The sequence below is a fragment of the Centruroides sculpturatus genome, unplaced genomic scaffold, assembly GCF_000671375.1.
Source record: "Centruroides sculpturatus isolate CEXI.00-Female unplaced genomic scaffold, Cexi_2.0 scaffold1648, whole genome shotgun sequence".
NCBI lineage: Eukaryota > Metazoa > Arthropoda > Arachnida > Scorpiones > Buthidae > Centruroides > Centruroides sculpturatus.
The window spans coordinates 123067-143553 of NW_019385831.1; the positions used below are offsets into that span (position 1 = coordinate 123067).

The following is a 20487-nucleotide window of genomic DNA, read 5'->3' on the forward strand; positions in this document are numbered from 1 at the left end:
TTATAATTATTATATATATATACTTTCCGCCGTCTAGCGCAACGCTACGGAGAGTTTAGGCGAGCTATCGTCTGTACAGTATGTAAATTAGGTACCGTAAGTCTAATACAGTACTGTAATTTTATACATTTCTTGTGAAAGAAACATTTCTTATTCAACGGCGATTAAAATTATTTATATTAATGATGTCTCCAAAGTTCAACGAAGTTTTCGCAGAAAAATAACATCAGAAATCGCAGCCGCGGTTTGCTGCGCTGTTCCGCGACGAAAACAAGCTTGAGCAACGGCGATGTCGAATGGTGCACACTCGGTAAGTAATCCTACAATTTTTTGTTTATAGCGTAGTTTATACAGATTATACCCCAAAAAAATATACGTATTTTGGAAATGTTGAATCGGATTAATCTAGAATCGATTAATTTTATGAAAGAAAACCTTTCAAAAAGCCGTAGTCCGTAAACTTCACACGTGTCGGGCTGTAATTGGCAAGGACTCGTAAGAAATCGATTCATAAAGAATGGAACGTATCTACCGTCTTATAGAGGGGTCGACTGTATAATAAATCCACCACCTTGGCACTTTTGGTTCTGTAAGCAATAGTGTCTTTGTACAAACACTCATGCTATACAGAGCATTAGTAATGCAGGAGTTACTACTCAATGTGATCTCAATTTTGAAAGTGATATACTGTATCCAATAATTATAAAGCCCAAAATTTAAAATTAATTTCAGACAATGAAAGTTTCTCAATTTGAAAATTAAATCTGTCTATAGTTAGACCATTTCAGATTCTTAGTTTTTATTTGTATCAAAAAATTAAATAATATTTTTGTAGAATCATAGTCTGACTTAATTCTTAATTTTAATTAATATATTATGCTTTCCATTTTTGCAAATAAAGTATGATTTAAACAGAAATATTGAGAGTAAACAAAATGCATATATTTCCTCAATTAGGTAATAATTACTTCAGCAGACAGGTGCTAATATTCATTTTAAATCACCTTTCTTATATGTGTCATATTTTTTCTTATTGATTTTTTTTTAACAACATACATAGTAAATTATATAAATTTTCCATTTGTATTATCATTATTCAGATAATTTTAACATAATTTGTTAACAAAAATATTTTAACTCCAAAATGAAGAAAATAAACAGAAAAATGTTTTTGTGGAGTAATAAGTGTAAAAAACATCTATTTATAATTTGTTAAATCAAATTATAGTATAATTAAATAAATATTTTCAAAACTCACCTGAGAAAATGTTAGATCCGATTTTGGAACTAAATATAAGAATCCTTGGTAAACACAATATACACAGAGAAGAAGTAAAGGTGTTACTTGAAACCAGACAGCCAATCTTCTGATTAATAAAGACCATGATGCATAATTTTCCACAGGTTCTGACCAAGGAAATTTTGCTTCAAATTCACTAGAACGTAGGAATGTAATGAATAATACCTGTAATGATTTTTTAAAATTGTAAATGTTTTCTAATGCGATATATATATGTTATATGTTATAAAATAAACTTACCAGAAAGGAAACTGGTAAGATGACATTCCACTGAAAAGTAAGGGCTGGTAAAATCCAACCTTTAATTGGTGTTTGTTGAGAAAGCATTAAAATAATTTTATCTGTTCCATATTTTTGTCCTATAACATAAATAATTTAAAAATAAATTATAAAAAACAATAGAATATTCATTTTTATAATAATAAATTAAATATGAAATTTATAATATAAAAATTAAAATATAGTGGAACCTCGCTTAACGAGCACCTCTCATAACAAGCAAAATAAATTGTAAAAAATTACTTACTTAATAAGCAACATTTCGCATAACAAATGATGAAAAAAAGGGAAGTCCCGGATTGTGCGCATGCTAAATCAATCTGTGTTTAGCACTCGTTCCACTAGCATCTTAGTTTTGTTTGTGATCACACATTTTTCCAAACTTATGTTCAGACATATTACATATAAACAACCACCACCATAGCCCATTATATAATAAACACACCAAATGATATGCCAAATTCTTGGACTATGTAAAGGCTATAATTAAATATTAGAAATTACTGCATTTTGATTTTTTTGTTTTCTGCAAATCAAATTCACATTCCAGGTTGGTTCATTCTGCGCTAGAAGAAAAAATGGATGATTCACACTCCTTAATGTATATTGTATAATTTTTTTTGAATATACATTATACATAAAATATTTGAATATTTTTTTTTGGCATAGAACACATTATTGCATCGTGTAACGAGTAAGATTCTGGAATGAATTATGCTTGTTAAGCGAGGTTCCACTGTATAAAGAAATTTACAAAAATACATAAAATATATCAAATATTTAAAACACTACTTTTAATATGATGATAATTAGTGTTTAACAATTTGAATTATTTAAGACAAATTTAGACTTAATAACAATAATGAATATTCATTGCTTTATGTCAATACTATGGGTCCTTAAGTCTCACTTATGGACCCAGACTAAGCTTTGGGCACTGTTTCTACAAAACAGTATAAAAATTTTTTAATCACATAAAAAAAATATTAAGGTAAGTCAGAGGAAGAGACCATATCTAAGGAATGTCATATTATTTGGAAACTGTCATTAACTTTTGAAAATTTTACAGAATAATTGTGAGACATTTGTTTAACTACTTCATCAGAAAAATATCAGATCTTTACTGGAAAATAACAAGCAACTGAAATATCCTATCTTTTGTAAGTGGCATTTTTCCTAGACAAATAGGGACTATATTGGATTAAAGTCAAGACATACATTATTATTATATTACTACTTAACTATAATATTCATTTAATTAATCAGAATTAATTAATTAATGTTTGTAAGGAATTATATACCAGTGATTAGATTTAAATCATTAATTTTTATAAATTTTTATAAATTCCAAATCATAGAATAAAAATAAAATGTAAAATTTAATTTGAACAAGAATAATTCACCATAATAATTTTTGTAACGATAAACTATATACACAGTATTATGTTTTTATACTATTTTGCAATTAATTGTAATTTCAATAACAGTAAAATTTTAGTGTATATATAACTAAAATATTACTAAAATATATATACACATTAGCAAAATTCTAAATATTAATTTTTATAAATTAGATATTTAAATTTTTAGAATAGAAAATGCTTTTCAATAAAGATATGCTATTAATAATAATAATATTTATTAAATTTTTTAAAAAATTATCTAACTAATGTAATGTTATTACATTATTTATTAATTACGTATAATATTCTACATACTATTTATGTGTCATCTAACTTTAAACAAAATATTCTCTTCTGAATTATGTATACAGATTTGATAAAATTTATAAATTATAGATGATTGAAAATTTTAGCTTTAACTAATTCATAAGTTAACTGGAATCATTTATTCTTTATTTCTATATAGGCACTGAGCATGCAAAAGTTTATCTCTGCCTTAAATTTGAAGCAAAAAACTTAGTATGTCCAATTTAATAAAATCAAATATTCAAATATTAATAAAAATTTGCACTAAATAAACAATAAGTTGGTAATATTTCTTGAGAATTTCTAAGCTATTTAATTAATAATATTGGTACTGATATTAAAATTTCTCTAAAATTATTTTTAAATAAAAACAAAGAATCTATTTATTAAATAATTTTGTATTTTTATCATTTAGGAATATTAAAGCCAATATGTTTTTAAATTTAAGAAATTCATAATTTACCTCTAACAAATAAGACTGCGACCATCATTGACATATATAATGCTATAATCCACCATAAAGCTCCCATGCAAAAGTCCATGAAAAATACTATATAAATACCAATCTGAAATAAGAAAATTTCATTAATATTTATGTAATTATTGAATTATTAAAACTATGCTATAATTATTTTAATATTAAATTTTGTATAATTCAAATTATTTCCAGTTATGGATAATTTCACCCAAAAACAAAACATTTTCCTTATTTATATCCAGGAAATATGCTTTATATTCATATCTTAAATATAAAGATTAATAAAATTTCCAATAACATATTACATTTTACTTTTATATATTTGTACCACAGTCATATATTTTTTTTTTTATCTGATTCAGAATCTGTGTATCATCAATATATATTTTGAATTTAAACTCATCAATATTACCTTACTTATTGACCTCAATGGTGAATAATTTATCTACATATTGTTTATTTCTAATAGTACATAATCAAAATTATAAATGACTACAAAACCTATAAATTTTTGTTTGCCTCATGATGTCTGTTTAACACAGGTGAAAACATTTGCACTTGTTTTAAAAATTGCTGGTTTAAAGGTTTTGGGGTTGTTTTTAATTCTAATTTAACCAATTGTAAAGTAGCAGTTAATGTATATAATCAAATTTCAGACTTTTAAAGTCTAATCAAACTACGAAATTAAAAATGCAAAATTGTTAACTTAAGATTATTTAAAATAATGCTATTTAAAATGTTGATAAAAGTTACAACAAACAATTCTATTTTTAAATTTATTAAATTATATTCCTATATTTAATATCATAAATTTTGTATAATTATATTATTATTTGATTTATTTAATTTTTAGAATATCTGAAGAATTACATTTCTACAATGGTTACAATTTCTACAAATATTCTATTGATTAAAATTTGGAGTTATTAAATAACAAGACTGAAATAAGATTTCTTGTTGTTAGGATTAAGGAGTAATCCCATAGGTAAATTCTAACTGTTAGGTAAATTTAAAATTTTGTAGTAAAAACAAACATTTTGAAAGTCAAATGTGAATAAAAAAAATCATAAAACAAGAAAAAAAATCAAAAAGATTCAATGCAACAAATTTTTAGTTTGGAATACTGGAATCAAATGATTGGAATTTTATACCATTCGTTTTAGAGACAAAGGGGAAGATATTTTTCTTTTGATAGAAGTTTTGTCAAGGCATAATGGAATGGTCAGAAATACAAATCAGTGTAAAGCTACAGTTTAAATCTATAAGCTGAACATTCCAATCAGCCAGAATAAGCATAAATTTTTGTTTTGAGATAAAACTATAGTATGCTTTGTATGTGTACATTACTAAAATGCGCATTATTGCAGACTGCACTTCTTCATTTAGTCTTGAAATTTTCCCTCACAAATCTTATTTCAATTTTGAGAACAAATAATAATCACTTGAGGCCAGATCATAGCTGTAAGGTAGATGATCTAGCTTGTTGAAGCCACCTTCTTAATAAATGCCATCACAATTGATGTCTGCACTGGTTCATTGTTGTAAAATTACATCACACTGCAAGAGCTTGTCATGTTATTTTTCTTTAATGGCATCCCTCACTGTCTCTGGTGATGGTGGCAGTATTTTCTTTGGAATCAATAAGAAGGATCCCATCAGAATCCAAAAAAATTGTGACCATAAAAATTTTTTAGATTGTATCACTTTTGCTTTTTTTGGGCCTTGGAGAACCAACATTATGCTATTCCTTCAATTCTTTAACAGATTATGGTAATGATGTTAGATTTGATGTTGCTTGTCGGAGATTAGTAAAAACTGGTTAAACTCACATAACTGGTCATGTAACAAAAAAACAAAGAATACACAAAGATTACACTGTCTTGACTCATGGAAGGTCAGCGCTGAGAAGGGGAGAGTGAAACAAGGTCACTGTCTCTTATAGCCCCAGGAGGCAACAACACCACCAACCTTTTATTACCTAACAGGAAAACATTTACAAAACATCACTGTGACACAATGTGTTGTACGTAACGATGTCATATAGCATTTAACAATAATTTCAATCATTGATTCCAACAAAAGAACCATAGTTTCATCCCCAGTAACAATTGATTCAATGACTTTTTCTCTTGACTTTCACAAAAGAATAAAAATTCTCCACATCTGATATGCTATTTGTTTTAAACTAATGAAAAATTTTGGTACTCATCTTGCAATAACCATATTCATAACAAGATGTTTGTATAGAATCCACATCACTGTGATTTTTGATACAGATTATCTTGCTGCTAATTCCTTGGTCTTTAGCTGTCTTCCAAAACCTCTTTCTTCTCAATATTGATGTTTTCTTCAGTAACCACTTTGGTAGATCTTGATATAATAAGTTTGCACTTCACGCCGACGTATACTATTATTAGAACACTTACGTGCAGTGGCGTTACAGGAGTGGAGTTCCGGATACGGAAATTTATCCGACTTTTGGAGAAAGGTTTTATCCGCTAGCACTTTCAGTAGTGTAAAACTACCATCATCAGGCGGTACATAGAATTCGATAGTTTAGGCTTTCCGAACGATATTCTGGCAGTTTTTTTAAATTTCAATATCTTGAAATTTAAAAAACCATCAGAATATTGTTCGGAAAGCTTAAACTATCAAATTCTATATACCGCCTGATGATGGTAGTTTTACACTACTGAAAGTGCTAGCGGATAAAACCTTTCTCCAAAAGTCGGATAAATTTCCGTATCCGGAACGCCACTCCTGTAATGCCACTGCATGTAAGTGTTCTAATAATTGGTAGATCTTCCTTGATATAGAACAGGTGTGTCAAACTCATTTAAACAACGGACCATTAATGCAACTGGTAAGATTCATTTGGACCACTTCACATTTACAAATTTTTTTAAAATTATAATTTGAAGTGAGAATGCAGGAATATAGATAGGGCAATTAAAACACATTATGTAGTTCAGTGAATTCAACTTAACAATATATAATTGCTGTAGTATTGCTTTTATTTAAACATTTATTTTATTTAAGGTATATATTTATAAAACTAAAGTTAACTGTTTTCACCAGAAACTTGCTAGTACTATCTTCCTCCTCCTAGTTTTCCAATATATGGATTGAAAGACTGAGAACAATCTCCATTATGGCAAATAGATGTTTATCAGTTAATCTTAATCTGTAAGCTGTTTTATTTGATCTGAAAGCATCGTGGCTGCAGGCCATTAAAAATCACATTGGGGGGGCCACATGAAAAAATCACATCGGCAGCTAAATTTATTACAGGTATAAGTAGAAAATAATTCAAAAATTTTTAGACAGTAAACAGCATTTTATTAAAAAAACAATATTTTGTTTTATATTTACTCATTATGTTCTAAATTGCTTTTTGTAATCTGAAAATGGTTAATATTATAGTTGTAAATGCTTATTTCTTCTTATTTTACATAATAAAATGCCAGATGCCTACATTTTTGAATCCCCTATTTATAAAATTCAGTAGTGTTAAGTGTTTATTAGAAAATTAGCTAGATTATCCAAAAATTATAAACAAACAACCATTAGATTTTCTAAGAAAAATACAATAATAATTATTATTACATAAAACATATACTCACATTAGAAGTAATTGGTAAACCTAATAAAAATGCAATATTGCACATGATGAACGTTATTGTAGACTGCCATGATTTTAATAATTTATATTTCATAGAAATAAATGATTCAACAACACAGCTCCACAACACAATCTAGAAAATAAAAAATTGGAATAGTAATAAACTTAAGAATTATATTTTATATTTTGTAAATAGTTGAAATTTTAATTTTAATATTTTTAAAAAAGAAAAAAGCCAACCAACATTTTGGAATTATTCCTTAACAGTGAAAGTTCATTAATACAACACTTACAGGACCATAATAATGTCAAATTACCAGACATTTTTGTATTTTTGCAAAATTTGATAAGTTATATACAATCTAAATGTTGCAGATATTGTTGTACATTGTGTACTAGTGCATACTGCTGCAAGCTTTTTATTTGTTTACACATGCTCTTTAATAAGTCATGAAGTGATATGGTCATGACTAAACTTAGTTAAGATTGATTGAAAAACCTGCAAAAATGTTAATAACACATTATTGCTGGGATATCTAGTGCAAAACATTTTGTGCAGTCCAAACAAATTCCAATTCAAGGAATACTACCAGTAGTGTGCCGTCTTTGGGGAAGCGGCACTTCCACTGCTTTCCTTGTATTTTTTAAAATATAAATACATATTGCGTGATTATTTTCATATTTTAACATATTTTGAATTAATTAAAATTAATGTTTTATTATAACCACATTATGTATCTTATTACAAATTTCTATACTACATGTGAAAAAAACAATAATATTGCTATTATATTTTCAAATATCAGTGGCGGAATGAATGAATAAATCATGAGTAGATTTATAACTTAAGCCACCGATAGAAGTTTACTGATATGTTTTTATGATAGTTCTGTATAGTTGACAAGAGTTTTAAAAAAATCCATTAAAATATTTGATATATTTATTCTGCTTTTATTCTGCACTCCCATCTTGTATTACTTACAGATTTCAATGTTAAACTAGTGATATTACAATTTAGTATGGGCCATCTATAAGGGGATACAAGAAAAAACATGTACAATTCTTGTACAATGTTAAAAAAATGAACTGTTACTTTGGTAACATCATTTACAACTAAATGTAATGAATGAGATGCACAAGATACAAAAACCGCTATAATTTATTTTCCTTAAATTTACAATTTATATATTCATTGTCATGAAAATTTGTCTTTCTACTACTTTCCCAAGACTACAAATATTCAAGTACAAAGTAACCAGTTTTGACTTATTTCTACTTAAGTAGTAGTTAAATAATTAAGAGATTAGGGAATTAGGGACGTAAATAAAACCTTGCTGAAAGAGCCGAAATTTTACTTAAAAGCTTAACTGAACCAATCTCTAGCCGAGTACAGTGGGGACTGATTTCTTCATAATATTAGATAATAAAGACAGAAATTTTTCCAGTTTAATGAGAGTGACCAAAAAGTTGTAAATTTTGGAAATTTCCGTGGACACCTGGTCCTAAAACGAATTAGTTAGAAAACAAATGATGGACAATCTATTAAGTTTAACATATTTAGATTTTTACAGCTATAGTGAGAAACATTTAAAATTTACAAGGACCCTGTCGCGTCTTTTGAGGTATACTAGTGATGCGACAAAAGAGGTATTTGACATTGACCAGTATTGGCACCCTGGGGATTTGGCAGCCCATGTGATGCATGCAATGCACACCTACCAGAACTGTCTCTGATTTCATCTATTAGCTACTCGTAGGGAGCTATTTAACTAAGTGAATTGTTTTAAGATTTAAAAAGTAAAGAATATTTTATGTTATTTTTATGTACGTTTCTTTACAAAGCTATATTTAATTATAATTTTCTTTAAAAGTATATTCATACAATTGAAGAATATTTTGTACCAGGTATGTACTGTACATCCATCACACATTTTATTTCACCAAGTAAATTTTTATTATTTTATTTTTAATTGTAGCCCTTATATCATGGCTAGCGATTCAGAATGTAATTGTGATATTAAAAATACATTTAGAGAAGTCTACAGTTTTTACTGGCTTAATGAATAAACAAATACGAATGGACTCTAGACCATCTCTGACGCACAATTAACTGATTGCCCCTGGAAGTCGGTTTCTTACAGAAACACAGCTTCCCTATCATCAAATGTCACGACACACCACTGAATACTACCATGCTGAATTATTATTAGATTAGTTGGATTATTGGTCATTTTTCAGAGGGTTCCAGACTACTAATGTGAGTTCTCAAAAACAGTATATTTTATTTCCAATAATGACAACAGAGAGGAATGATACAAAATTTTTAATAAGTTGAATAAATTATAAAGTCTGTCCCAGGCTGATGTCCTCTGAAATTATAATTCAAAAGGAAACCCAAGAACATCTTATAGAAAAAGGATAGTACCATAACTATCTTGATCAGATAACTATGAAATCTGGCAATATATATAATCTTAAATTTGTGGATAAAAAAAAACTAATGCAAGAAGAATCCTGTATATGCCAAATTTATTGCAATCCATGTGATATTTACAATATTAATGTTTACAATATTTACAATATTGTAAATTGTTATATTTACAAATATTTACAATACAGTAGAGCGTCGATTTTCCGAAAGTCAATCATCCGAAAGAATTCCAGTCCGCAAATTTAAATTTTCGCCAATGCTGTGGCGCTTCAATCCTTGGCTACGTCTTGGGCTACTCAAATATTTTACGTTTTTGATACTAAATTAACATCTGAAGTATAATTTTTTATTATTTTTATATTTTTCAATATATTTATTTTGTTTGTACAAAATAAAAAAATAATTTTTAACGATACAATAGTCTTTGTTAGGCTTAACATCGACGAAAATTCAACGCGAAGCGACACGCAACGGAGAAAAATTTCGACATCGGATACGTTAAACTATTTTTTCGTACGTTAATCAGTTATCCGAAATTTCGGTTATCCGGACAACCCCAGTCCCCAATTGATTCAGAAAATCGACGCTCTACTGTATTTACAATATTAATGTTTTCACACAGCTTACATATGAATGAAACCTGAGCAACAATAAACTCAAAACCAATTGGTTAGTAAAAGAAGAATTACAGGTAACCCCCATATAACATGGGAGTTACGTTCCAAAAAATTGCAGTGTTATGTGAATCAGTGTTATACAAAACAAAGAACTAGTGCGAAAAGGGGGTTAGGTTCCAAAAATTAAAAAACATGCTGTTAAATCCTTATTTAAATCAGATTTATTATTCATTTTTTTCATAGGTAAAATACTTACTTTTTATTTAAGTAAATATTTTACCAGAGGATTATTCATCCTATATGATGATCTCAGCATGAGCATCAACTGGTAACAGTTTTTGGGTGTGTTCATTAACAGCAGTCGCTCTGCAACAGGAGTGCACCCGCTGTTTGTAGGCATTTAGGAACGACAATGAAAGAAAGATAGCTGCGCCCGTACTATTGATAATATCGTAATGGAGGAATCAATAACTCTAAAATGAGCTTTTAGTTGCAAAAGAAGGGTCCTAATTGTAAAATTTAACCATTAAATGAATTATTTGTTTGAAAGAGCATTCAAAGTAGCCACAAAAACAATTAGAATGCTCGCAGAGTTATGCGGAGATATAAAAGAATGCACCCTTTATTACAATTCATGTTGTATGAGGGTTTTACCCAATTCCTGAACCATGTTAAAGTGAACCCGTGCTATAAAAGCATCATGTTATACAGGTATGTTCCCAATTCTTGAACTATGTTAGAGTGAATCCGTGCTATAGAAGTGCCGTGTTATACAGAGGTTACCTGTATATAGTAAAGAAATTCCAAACAAGTCGGGTAGGCTGCACCATACAATGACCAATTATCAATAATATCCATGGAAAGTTAATAAGAAAGTTTAGAAAAATTTGACTTATACACCATTCCTCAGTTGGGTCTAGAAGGATTTTTGATATGAAACTGTTTAGGGGTTTAGTAACCCTTAACATACATACAGGTCTTCTCTGTCTTTGAAAAAATTCCATTTTATATAAAAAAGTTCAGTCACAAGTACAGGGCTTCTCAATAGAAAAACACTTCCATAAAATTTATTTTTAATTGTCTACTTAGACATTACTCATTAATAGGACTTTATACTGGTGTTTAAAAATTGACACAACAATGAGAGTTAGTTCAGAAAGAACAAATTTTCTCTATTAAATCACCTGTAGTAGTAACTTTTTCTGTTAGTTACTACTACAGAAAAAGTCCTATTAATGAGTAATGTCTAAGTAGACAATTAAAAATAAGGACTGTAAGGCAGTTATAATCACTTCCATAAAAGTTATTTCCAGATATTGACTCTACAATATGAGCTCATGATGAAATATTAAGAACCAAACAGGGTAAGTACTTTCTGGAAAAGGTATTGTTTAGAATTCTTAAACAGGAAATAAAAGTAAATGGCAGTGAAGAGAAAAATGAAATGCTACAGTTAAATATGAAAAAAATTATAATTATAATCAGTAAAATATATTAAAAAAATATGACAGCCACATCAAAATTCTGAATTATCAGGTGCCAGATTAATGAACTTCTACTATAATGAGAAAAAATTATGTTTATATGTTGTTATAAGAATTAGATTTAAAAAACTTATAATAATAATAATATTAATCTCTTACCAAGTACAGTACTACTTGATAAATACATATATTTTTAATATATGACATTATCAAACTTTATATAGAAAATTAAACAATCAAGTAAAAAATTTATTAGATATTTTTACTTAATATAATATGTTAGTAATGTATGTTGTTTTACATATGAATAATTAATATCTGAAAAGCAAAGATAATTGGATAGTGGAATATCAGTCAAAATAAGAACAATCTCTGATATGCTGATGATATGACATTATTGATATCATGAGACAGAAATGGCAGTTCTTTTACAGTGTGTTGAGACAAAAAGTGCTCTCACTGGCCTCAAGCTCAACCATTCTAAATGCCATGATGATGATTTTTCCAAAAAGATATTTGTTTACCAAAGTTTTCCTTATCAGTTGTATTCCTTTTAAAAAACCACGAAGTAATATACCTAGAATCATTAATTTATAATGATAAAAGTTGTGCAAGAGAAATAAAGAGAAAAATAGGAATTGAAAAACCTTCTATGAGAAAATTAAAAAAAAAAATCTTTGGAAAGACAGACATATTACAAACATAGAAAAATGAAATTAGTAAAAATCTTTAATCATTCCAATAGCAAAATATGAATCAGATACTTGGAAAATAAATGCTCCATGTAAGAAATGTATTAAAGCTTTTAAAATGACATGCTTAAAAATACTTCAAATTCCAAGGACAATATGAAATACAGTAGAACATCGATTATCCGACCCCCGATCAACCGTCACATCGTTTAACCAACCGCGTTCTAGTCGGCAAATTCAAATGTCCGCTAGTGATGCAGCGCAACAATATTTGGCTATGTCTTGGCTACTTTAATATTATTTTTATGTGTTTTAGCTGGCAACACTGGCTCGATCATGAAAAGGAGCCAGTATTTAAATTAGGTTTAATTTTCTAATTTTTAACGATACAATACAGACTATTATTTTAAAAAATTTTTGTTAGGCTTAACATGGATGAAAATGCAATGCAAAGTAGGTTAATAGCAATATACTAATATATACAATATACTAATTACATGGGATATACTAACATACTATACTAATAATGTATATTTTCATATTTTTCGGTTATCCGTTTTTTCAGTTATCCGACCAATCCCAGTCCCCAATTGAGTCAGATAATCGATGCTCTACTGTACTAATCTGTCCATTTTAAAAGAGTTTGATCACAGAATCAGACAAGATACTTAGGTTTCATAAAAATAACTGGAAGGAACGCTACTGCAAGGAAGGGTCAATGGCCAACAGGGAAGAAAACATTCTCATTTGAGATATATTGACCAAATTACACAGGCCAGGAAGAGAGCTGTGGATTGAGAAATGACAGAGGTCAACCTGTGACATGGCATTTGGAAACAAACATCATAATGAGTTACCAAAAATATATACCAATAAATATAATAAACAAATAATGAATAAAACTCCAATTTCTTGAAATTAATAAACTTAAATTCTTTTTCAATCTCAAGATAGGTTAAGTTCACTAACCTATCTTGAGAATCAATTTCTCAATGTAAGTTAGTGAATTCTAATAAAATAAATTTTAAGTTTATTAATTCTGTAATAAATTATTTAAAAACGCTCATTTTTAATATTTTATATATTTAAATCTACAAATTTATTACAAATTATCATATTGTACAGAATTAAAAAACTGATAGAGTTATCAATATTAAATGTGTAGTTTAATTATAAGATTTTTCAATTTGTAATTAATTTTACCTGTTGACCAAGCCCAAAAAGAATCATCATTGCATAAAAACAAATAGCCCAAAATGAAGATATTCTCTGTATTCCTTCAACTGCTAATGATGCTGGAAAAACTTCAGTAGCAAATCGAATTACTTGATAACCACTTGTAAATCTGCTTTGTTTAGGAATAATAAATCCATTTCCAACAATATAATTTATTACTGAGATATTTTGCATCTGATGTTTTATAGTTGGAAACTTTTTAAGAACTTTAACATAATCTTCACTTTCTATTTAAAAGAAACAAATTTAAAGTTACAAAAAATTATAACAATTTCTCAACTATATATATAATTAGTATTAATAAAATTAAGAAAATAAACATGCATAATTACAAATATATCTTACATATTTATCTTTATACTAATGGCATGTTTAATAATATCCTACAACTACTTTTTCCACCAATGTATTTGATAATTCTCCACTAGATAAACTGACTTGTTTGATAATGCTGGTAGATGACATTCATGGAAGAAGTGAATCCACTTCTTCCATGAATATGTCATCTACCAGCTTTATCAAACAAGTCAGTAGAAACAGTGGAAAGGTAGAGGACATGCACTTTGAAGCCTCAACACACATCAGTTATGCTTATTTTATTAATTAAAAAGGAAAACACTTATATATTCATATAATATAAATATGACTATATATATGAGTTATTAATATTTTTCTCAATATTTTAAATATATAAGATATCAAAAATATGTTTCTACCAGCAGTAAAAATATCAACAATAATATGAGATCACAAATACTTTTACCATTAGCAATGGAAAAAGTGAAAATTGTGGAGCATTATTGAACATTTCCTAAAATAGAATATAATAATGGCTTCCAACAAATTTTAATATGTGACCATCATAAACTAAGTAGTGAAAAAAAATCCATTTTCCGTCTTCTATTTAACAATTTTAAAAAGCTAATGAAAAAATAATGATGTAAAAAGCTAGGTGACATTCTCCAAAAAATATCAGAAGGCACAAGTCTTGGAAGCTGCCATCAAAAGAGAGTAAGCCAGAGAAAACTTAGACACCTGTAGTAGCCCCTACCCCTGTAAATTATTATTATTTTAACTATAAAAAATAAAATCTTTGAGACTGCTTTTTATTAATAAAAAACATTATATGCATTTCATTTGTTCCAAAAAAAACAAAAAAAAATAACAAAAGCAGCCCACTAAGGAGAAGAGGCTTAATCTACTCCTGGGCACCTACAAGCCCTGCTTGGAGGTTGTCCATAAATTACAAAACACAGGTGTTTGGGTATGCAAGTAATCATTACAATGTGTTACAAGGCGATAGGAGTGTTTTACAAAAACATTATGTAAAGCTAAGGGCAACAATGATTTTTGTTTCTGATGTATTGAATAACAAATCATACTATTTATGTCATATTCTGTGTATTATATATCCATGTTTTGTTTTTATCTGATTACTTAATTATATACAGTTTATAAATTTTTATATTTTTTTATCTTTGTACAGTAATTTGTAATTTTTTATCTTGTGTTTTAGATTTTAGTACTGTACTTTACATATATTTATTTATTGTTATCAATTGTTTATACTTTTATGGGGCATATTAATTTGAAAATAATACCAGATATTTATTAACTGCTTTTTGGAGTTTGTCACATAATATTCCAAAAGCAGTTAATAAATATTAACCAATAGTTTGATAGTAGAGTTAGTTTTTATTTCAGTAATAAAATAAAATTAATTTTAAAAATTAGGAGTTAGATCTTTACATAATATATTGTATATGAATCATAATAAAAAGATATTAATATTAAAACATCTAAAAATTATACTTACCATAAGAAGTAGGAAGAAGATTAAGTCCATTAGCAGGAAAAATATTCATAATACTTGCAAATAACAAAGATGCTATTAAAAGTATTGAAATTGAAGCAACACTTAAAATAGCTACGTTTCTGTCAAAATATATTAAAGCTGTTAATATTTGAGCAAGCAAAGGATCATAAAGAAAATTGTATAATTTATTTATATTAAATGCAGAAAAGTAAAAACAAATATTTAATTTATTTTGTTATTCTTACTTAATAAAAAATAACTTTCATTAATACATCATCTTTAGTATTCCTTACAATAAATTTAAGTAAAATCAAAATAAAAAAGATCCATATAAACCACAACTATACCCAGCAGACAACAATTAAATATGTAATCCAACACCTTATTTTTCGCTGAGAGATTATTTTTAATTAAAACAAACGTTTTCGATCCATTCATTGGTTCTAATGCGTGCAAAAATATAGGTATAAAATAGCAGCATTTCGAGCATTGGTTAGGAGGGCCTTTATATACTGTGAAAGCGTTATAGACCGGGATGCAGAGTTAGAAAGAATTATGCAATTGGCAGGAACATTGGGTTACAAGAGGAATGTGATTAAGGGAATTATTAGAAAATTAGAGGATAATAAAGATATAAAAAAGGCACAAGGTCCTTCTAAATACACGAAATTTACATACAACAAACATTTAGGAGGAGTTATGAAAGAAATCACAAATATGAAGGGTGCAAAGATGGTCTTAAAAAGAGCCCCAAATTTATACAAAATACTTAGAAACGATAAAGGGGTAGTTAGAAAAGAAAATAAGGCGGGTGTGTACAAGATTCCCTACGAGAACCAGCTTTTAGGAATTAAGAAAGAATATGTAGGGGTTACAACTAGGAACCTAGGTTTAAGGATCAAAGAACACAAATATGATATCAGAAAATGTTCTAATGCGACAGTTTTGGCCCAGATGGCGCAGGCAGAAGGTTCATTGATACATTGGGATAAAGCCGAAATCCTGAAACAGATACACTCGCCGGCATTGGCAAGAACAGCTGAAAAGATAGAAATCTATAGAAGCAAACTTGAAGAAAAATGTATTAACGCAAGAGATGCGGAGGGTCTTCCTTCCGCTTGGAAGTTTGCGGTTAAAAGCTTAAAAAAAGCGCAGGAAATTTAGTATGAAATAATAAGCTCTATATAGTTAGGCAGACGATATTATTATTTAGTAATGATATTATGTTATTTATTTTGAATATTTGTATTATTTACAAGTATTATTTATTTTTATGTTATCGGTTTATTTGTATTTTTGAATATTTAAACGAGTAGTTCTATTTATGAAGTGTTCTATTTAGCCTGAGGATGATCCAATGAATGGATCGAAAACGTTTGTTTTAATTAAAAATAATCTCTCAGCGAAAAATAAGGTGTTAGATTACATATTTAAAAAAGATCCTTTAAAAATAAAAGTTCCTTAAAATAAAGAAGTCCACTGAAAACAATATGCATTTTCAAACATTTTTGAGACCAAATCTTATCTTCAGATCACTTGTCAAAAAATCAAAATCTTTTCTCTTTATAAAACCACTCTCTTCAACAAATGATCTGAAAGTGAAAATTGATCTTCAGTTCTTGACTGCTGACATCAGATACCTGTATATCTAGTATCAGAAATCAAGAGAAATTTATTTCTCTAATTATATGATTATAACACTTATGTGTTGTGGTGTTACAGGAGTGGAGTCTTGGAGAACGAACTTGTTCATTCTCCAAGACTCCACTCCCGTATGTAATGTCACTTCATGCCAACGTTTATTATATGCCACAACACAAGTGTTATAATCATATAATAAACGTTGGCATGAAGTAACATTGTATTAAATTCTTTAATTGAATTCTGACAATGAGCATACAAGCTGAAAGCATTTGCATTTTCTAAACAGTTAAACACATTCAGCAAAACCTTTAACACCCAGTAACGAAAATTTTAATGTAAAAACTAGCAATGCCACAAATATTTAGCCTATTCGGCTATTTTTTTAATATTTGGTATTCAGCGAATGTTGCATACTTTTCGGCGGGGGGAAAAAACCGCACATATTACTCAAAAACGTATTTATTTTAATCACAAATTATTACATTTAATACTTAAAATCTATCGGTGGTAAGTTGTGATGAATGAAAACAATTTTTTCAGCATTTGTTGATAGCAAACAATTGTGCTTTCCCTCAAACTATATCTGCTTCTGAAAATAGCCTCTCACTATATACACTACTGCCGGGATATGATAGATAAATCTTAGTGAATTCTGTCAGGCTTGGATACTGTTTTGCGTTTGCTGACCACCACTTGTAAAGGTCTGCCGTCCGATCTAGGCGAACAGTTTTCATATAAAGTGATACAAACAGTGATATTTTTTAGAAATAAAGACTATTAGTAACACAATTTGACGTAACAATGAACAAATAATGCATGTCGTGACACGATCTACTCACAAGTAAAATAAATGCTCCCGCGATGTCGCTACTGCACCCACCGTAATGAGACAGGTCATAATCTGTCACCCGCAAAACGTACACATATTTTCCGAACATTCGGCCACCGAATATTTGGCGCTTTGGCCAAAAGTGTAGCTGAATATTCGGTATTCGGCAAAATCACTATTCATGGCATCACTAGTAAAAACTTTGACAAACATTTTCAATCTTAAACAAGGTCTGCATAAGGTCAACAATGATATTCCAAATTTGTTTGTCAAAGATTTTACATTAAAATTTTCGTTATGGGATGTTACAGGTTTTGTTGAATGTAATATTTAGTAGGCCTAATTCATTCCAGTTATTGAGAAAAAAGTAATTTTATTCTAAAAAGTTTTTTCTCCAAGAAAAGCAATTTGAATAGGATTTATATTTATACTTTTATAAATCTGTTATATTTAAAAGTGTACATTTTAATGTATGATGTAAGTAAATGCATAAAAATTAATTTAATATCTCATATTTTTCACTATCTGTAATCTATAATAGTTTGGAAATGTCTGATAGTTTCTTATTTACTTATTACTGTCATTTTGTATTAGTTCCTTTTGTATTGGTGAATAATATAATCAATATTTTCATTTATTTTATTTTACTTAGAATCATTGGTTGATAAATAAATGGTATGTTTTTTTAATGTTATTTAGGGAAGATATTATGGTGACTAAGCTATGCCAGTACAAGATACAAATTTTGACTTTACAAAACAACAAAAAAAATCTCTCTGTACAAGATTTTGTCAAAAAGACATCACCATATGTATAAATAAATAAAATTTTGATTTATGAGAGATATTCTTGTGTGCACTGATCAGAAATTATGTATGTTCATAAATCAGGATCATACTGCATTTAAAAATACATATTAAATTCTACTAGTTTTATTATAAANTGTATTGGTGAATAATATAATCAATATTTTCATTTATTTTAATTTTACTTAGAATCATTGGTTGATAAATAAATGGTATGTTTTTTTAATGTTATTTAGGGAAGATATTATGGTGACTAAGCTATGCCAGTACAAGATACAAATTTTGACTTTACAAAACAACAAAAAAAATCTCTCTGTACAAGATTTTGTCAAAAAGACATCACCATATGTATAAATAAATAAAATTTTGATTTATGAGAGATATTCTTGTGTGCACTGATCAGAAATTATGTATGTTCATAAATCAGGATCATACTGCATTTAAAAATACATATTAAATTCTACTAGTTTTATTATAAAAAGACTACCAAACATTTTTCAATTTACAGAAAACTATATTTTCTTATTTACAGATTTCCAAATTCAATCCAACTTCTCATTTTAGTTTTATACCTCAAATGCTTCAGAGTTCAAATGCAAAATTTAACAAAAATTCATCTTGGAGTTCAAATGATGCTTCAAAGTTCAAACTCTGCATGCAGTGAAAAAACATGTTCAAAGCATAAATGCAATCTGTTGTGTGTCCAACTCTTCTCTCACTCTTGCATTATGCTTGTATGTTTTCAGTGCTTTTTTTTGCTTTATTTTTGGTGTGTTTGGTTATATATACTGTGCTGTGTGTTATTTATTGATTTTTAACAATTTCTTCCTGCAAGTTTTATTTGTCAACAGATTTAGGGCAACCCTTATGTTTTGTATCCTTTAGTTCAAAATTTCCCAAACAACTTTTTAAACCACATTTGACATGTTTAAAGTTTAGGAGCATTTTCCCCATACACATTACAATTGTTTTTACTGTTTGTACAGCATTATACCCTTTTCAAAAGTCAGAAAGAATAACACAGTATGCTTGATATGATTTTACCTGAAGATGTTTCATTTGAATAAAATCAAGTCATAATATGAAGTAAAGTAAAATAAGATTCTAAACAAGCAATAAAATCTCACATTATTTATAATGTGTTAAATTTCACAACTGTTATAATTTAATCACACATTTATGTTAAGATGCAGGAGTCCATCAGTGCATCCAATAAATGTAGTTTTTATTTTATTACACAATATTTATCTATTTTATTCATGTTTTAATTTATTACTAAGGCATTTAATTGTTTTATTTTTACCTTAAGTTATGTGCAATTTGATGTTTTAAGTTTATTGAAATGGATAGTGCTCAGAGTCTAGGAATGGATTAATTCACTTCCCATTATTTCTAATGGGAAAAATTGATTCAGACTTTGAATAATTTGGAGTTCAAACAACCTCCTGGAATGAATTAAATTTGAAGTACAAGGCACTACTGTACTTATATTTTTAAATGCATTTTTTTATTTCATATATTATATATATATATATATATATGAA

The 20487-nt window shown here is 28.0% G+C and overlaps 1 protein-coding gene across 1 annotated transcript in view; it reads right to left on the reverse strand.

Moving 5' to 3' along the window:
* The window catches only part of LOC111642399 (sodium- and chloride-dependent glycine transporter 1-like), a gene marked incomplete at its 5' end in the record, with an annotated part of 33424 nt that overhangs the window by 2767 nt on the left and 10170 nt on the right, over positions 1–20487 (reverse strand). Inside the window, 6 exons of the mRNA XM_023388748.1 lie at positions 1259–1465; positions 1541–1659; positions 3752–3854; positions 7390–7521; positions 13816–14075; positions 15665–15833. Of these exons, the coding sequence (XP_023244516.1) occupies positions 1259–1465; positions 1541–1659; positions 3752–3854; positions 7390–7521; positions 13816–14075; positions 15665–15833 (990 nt within the window). The remainder of the gene's footprint in view (positions 1–1258; positions 1466–1540; positions 1660–3751; positions 3855–7389; positions 7522–13815; positions 14076–15664; positions 15834–20487) is intronic.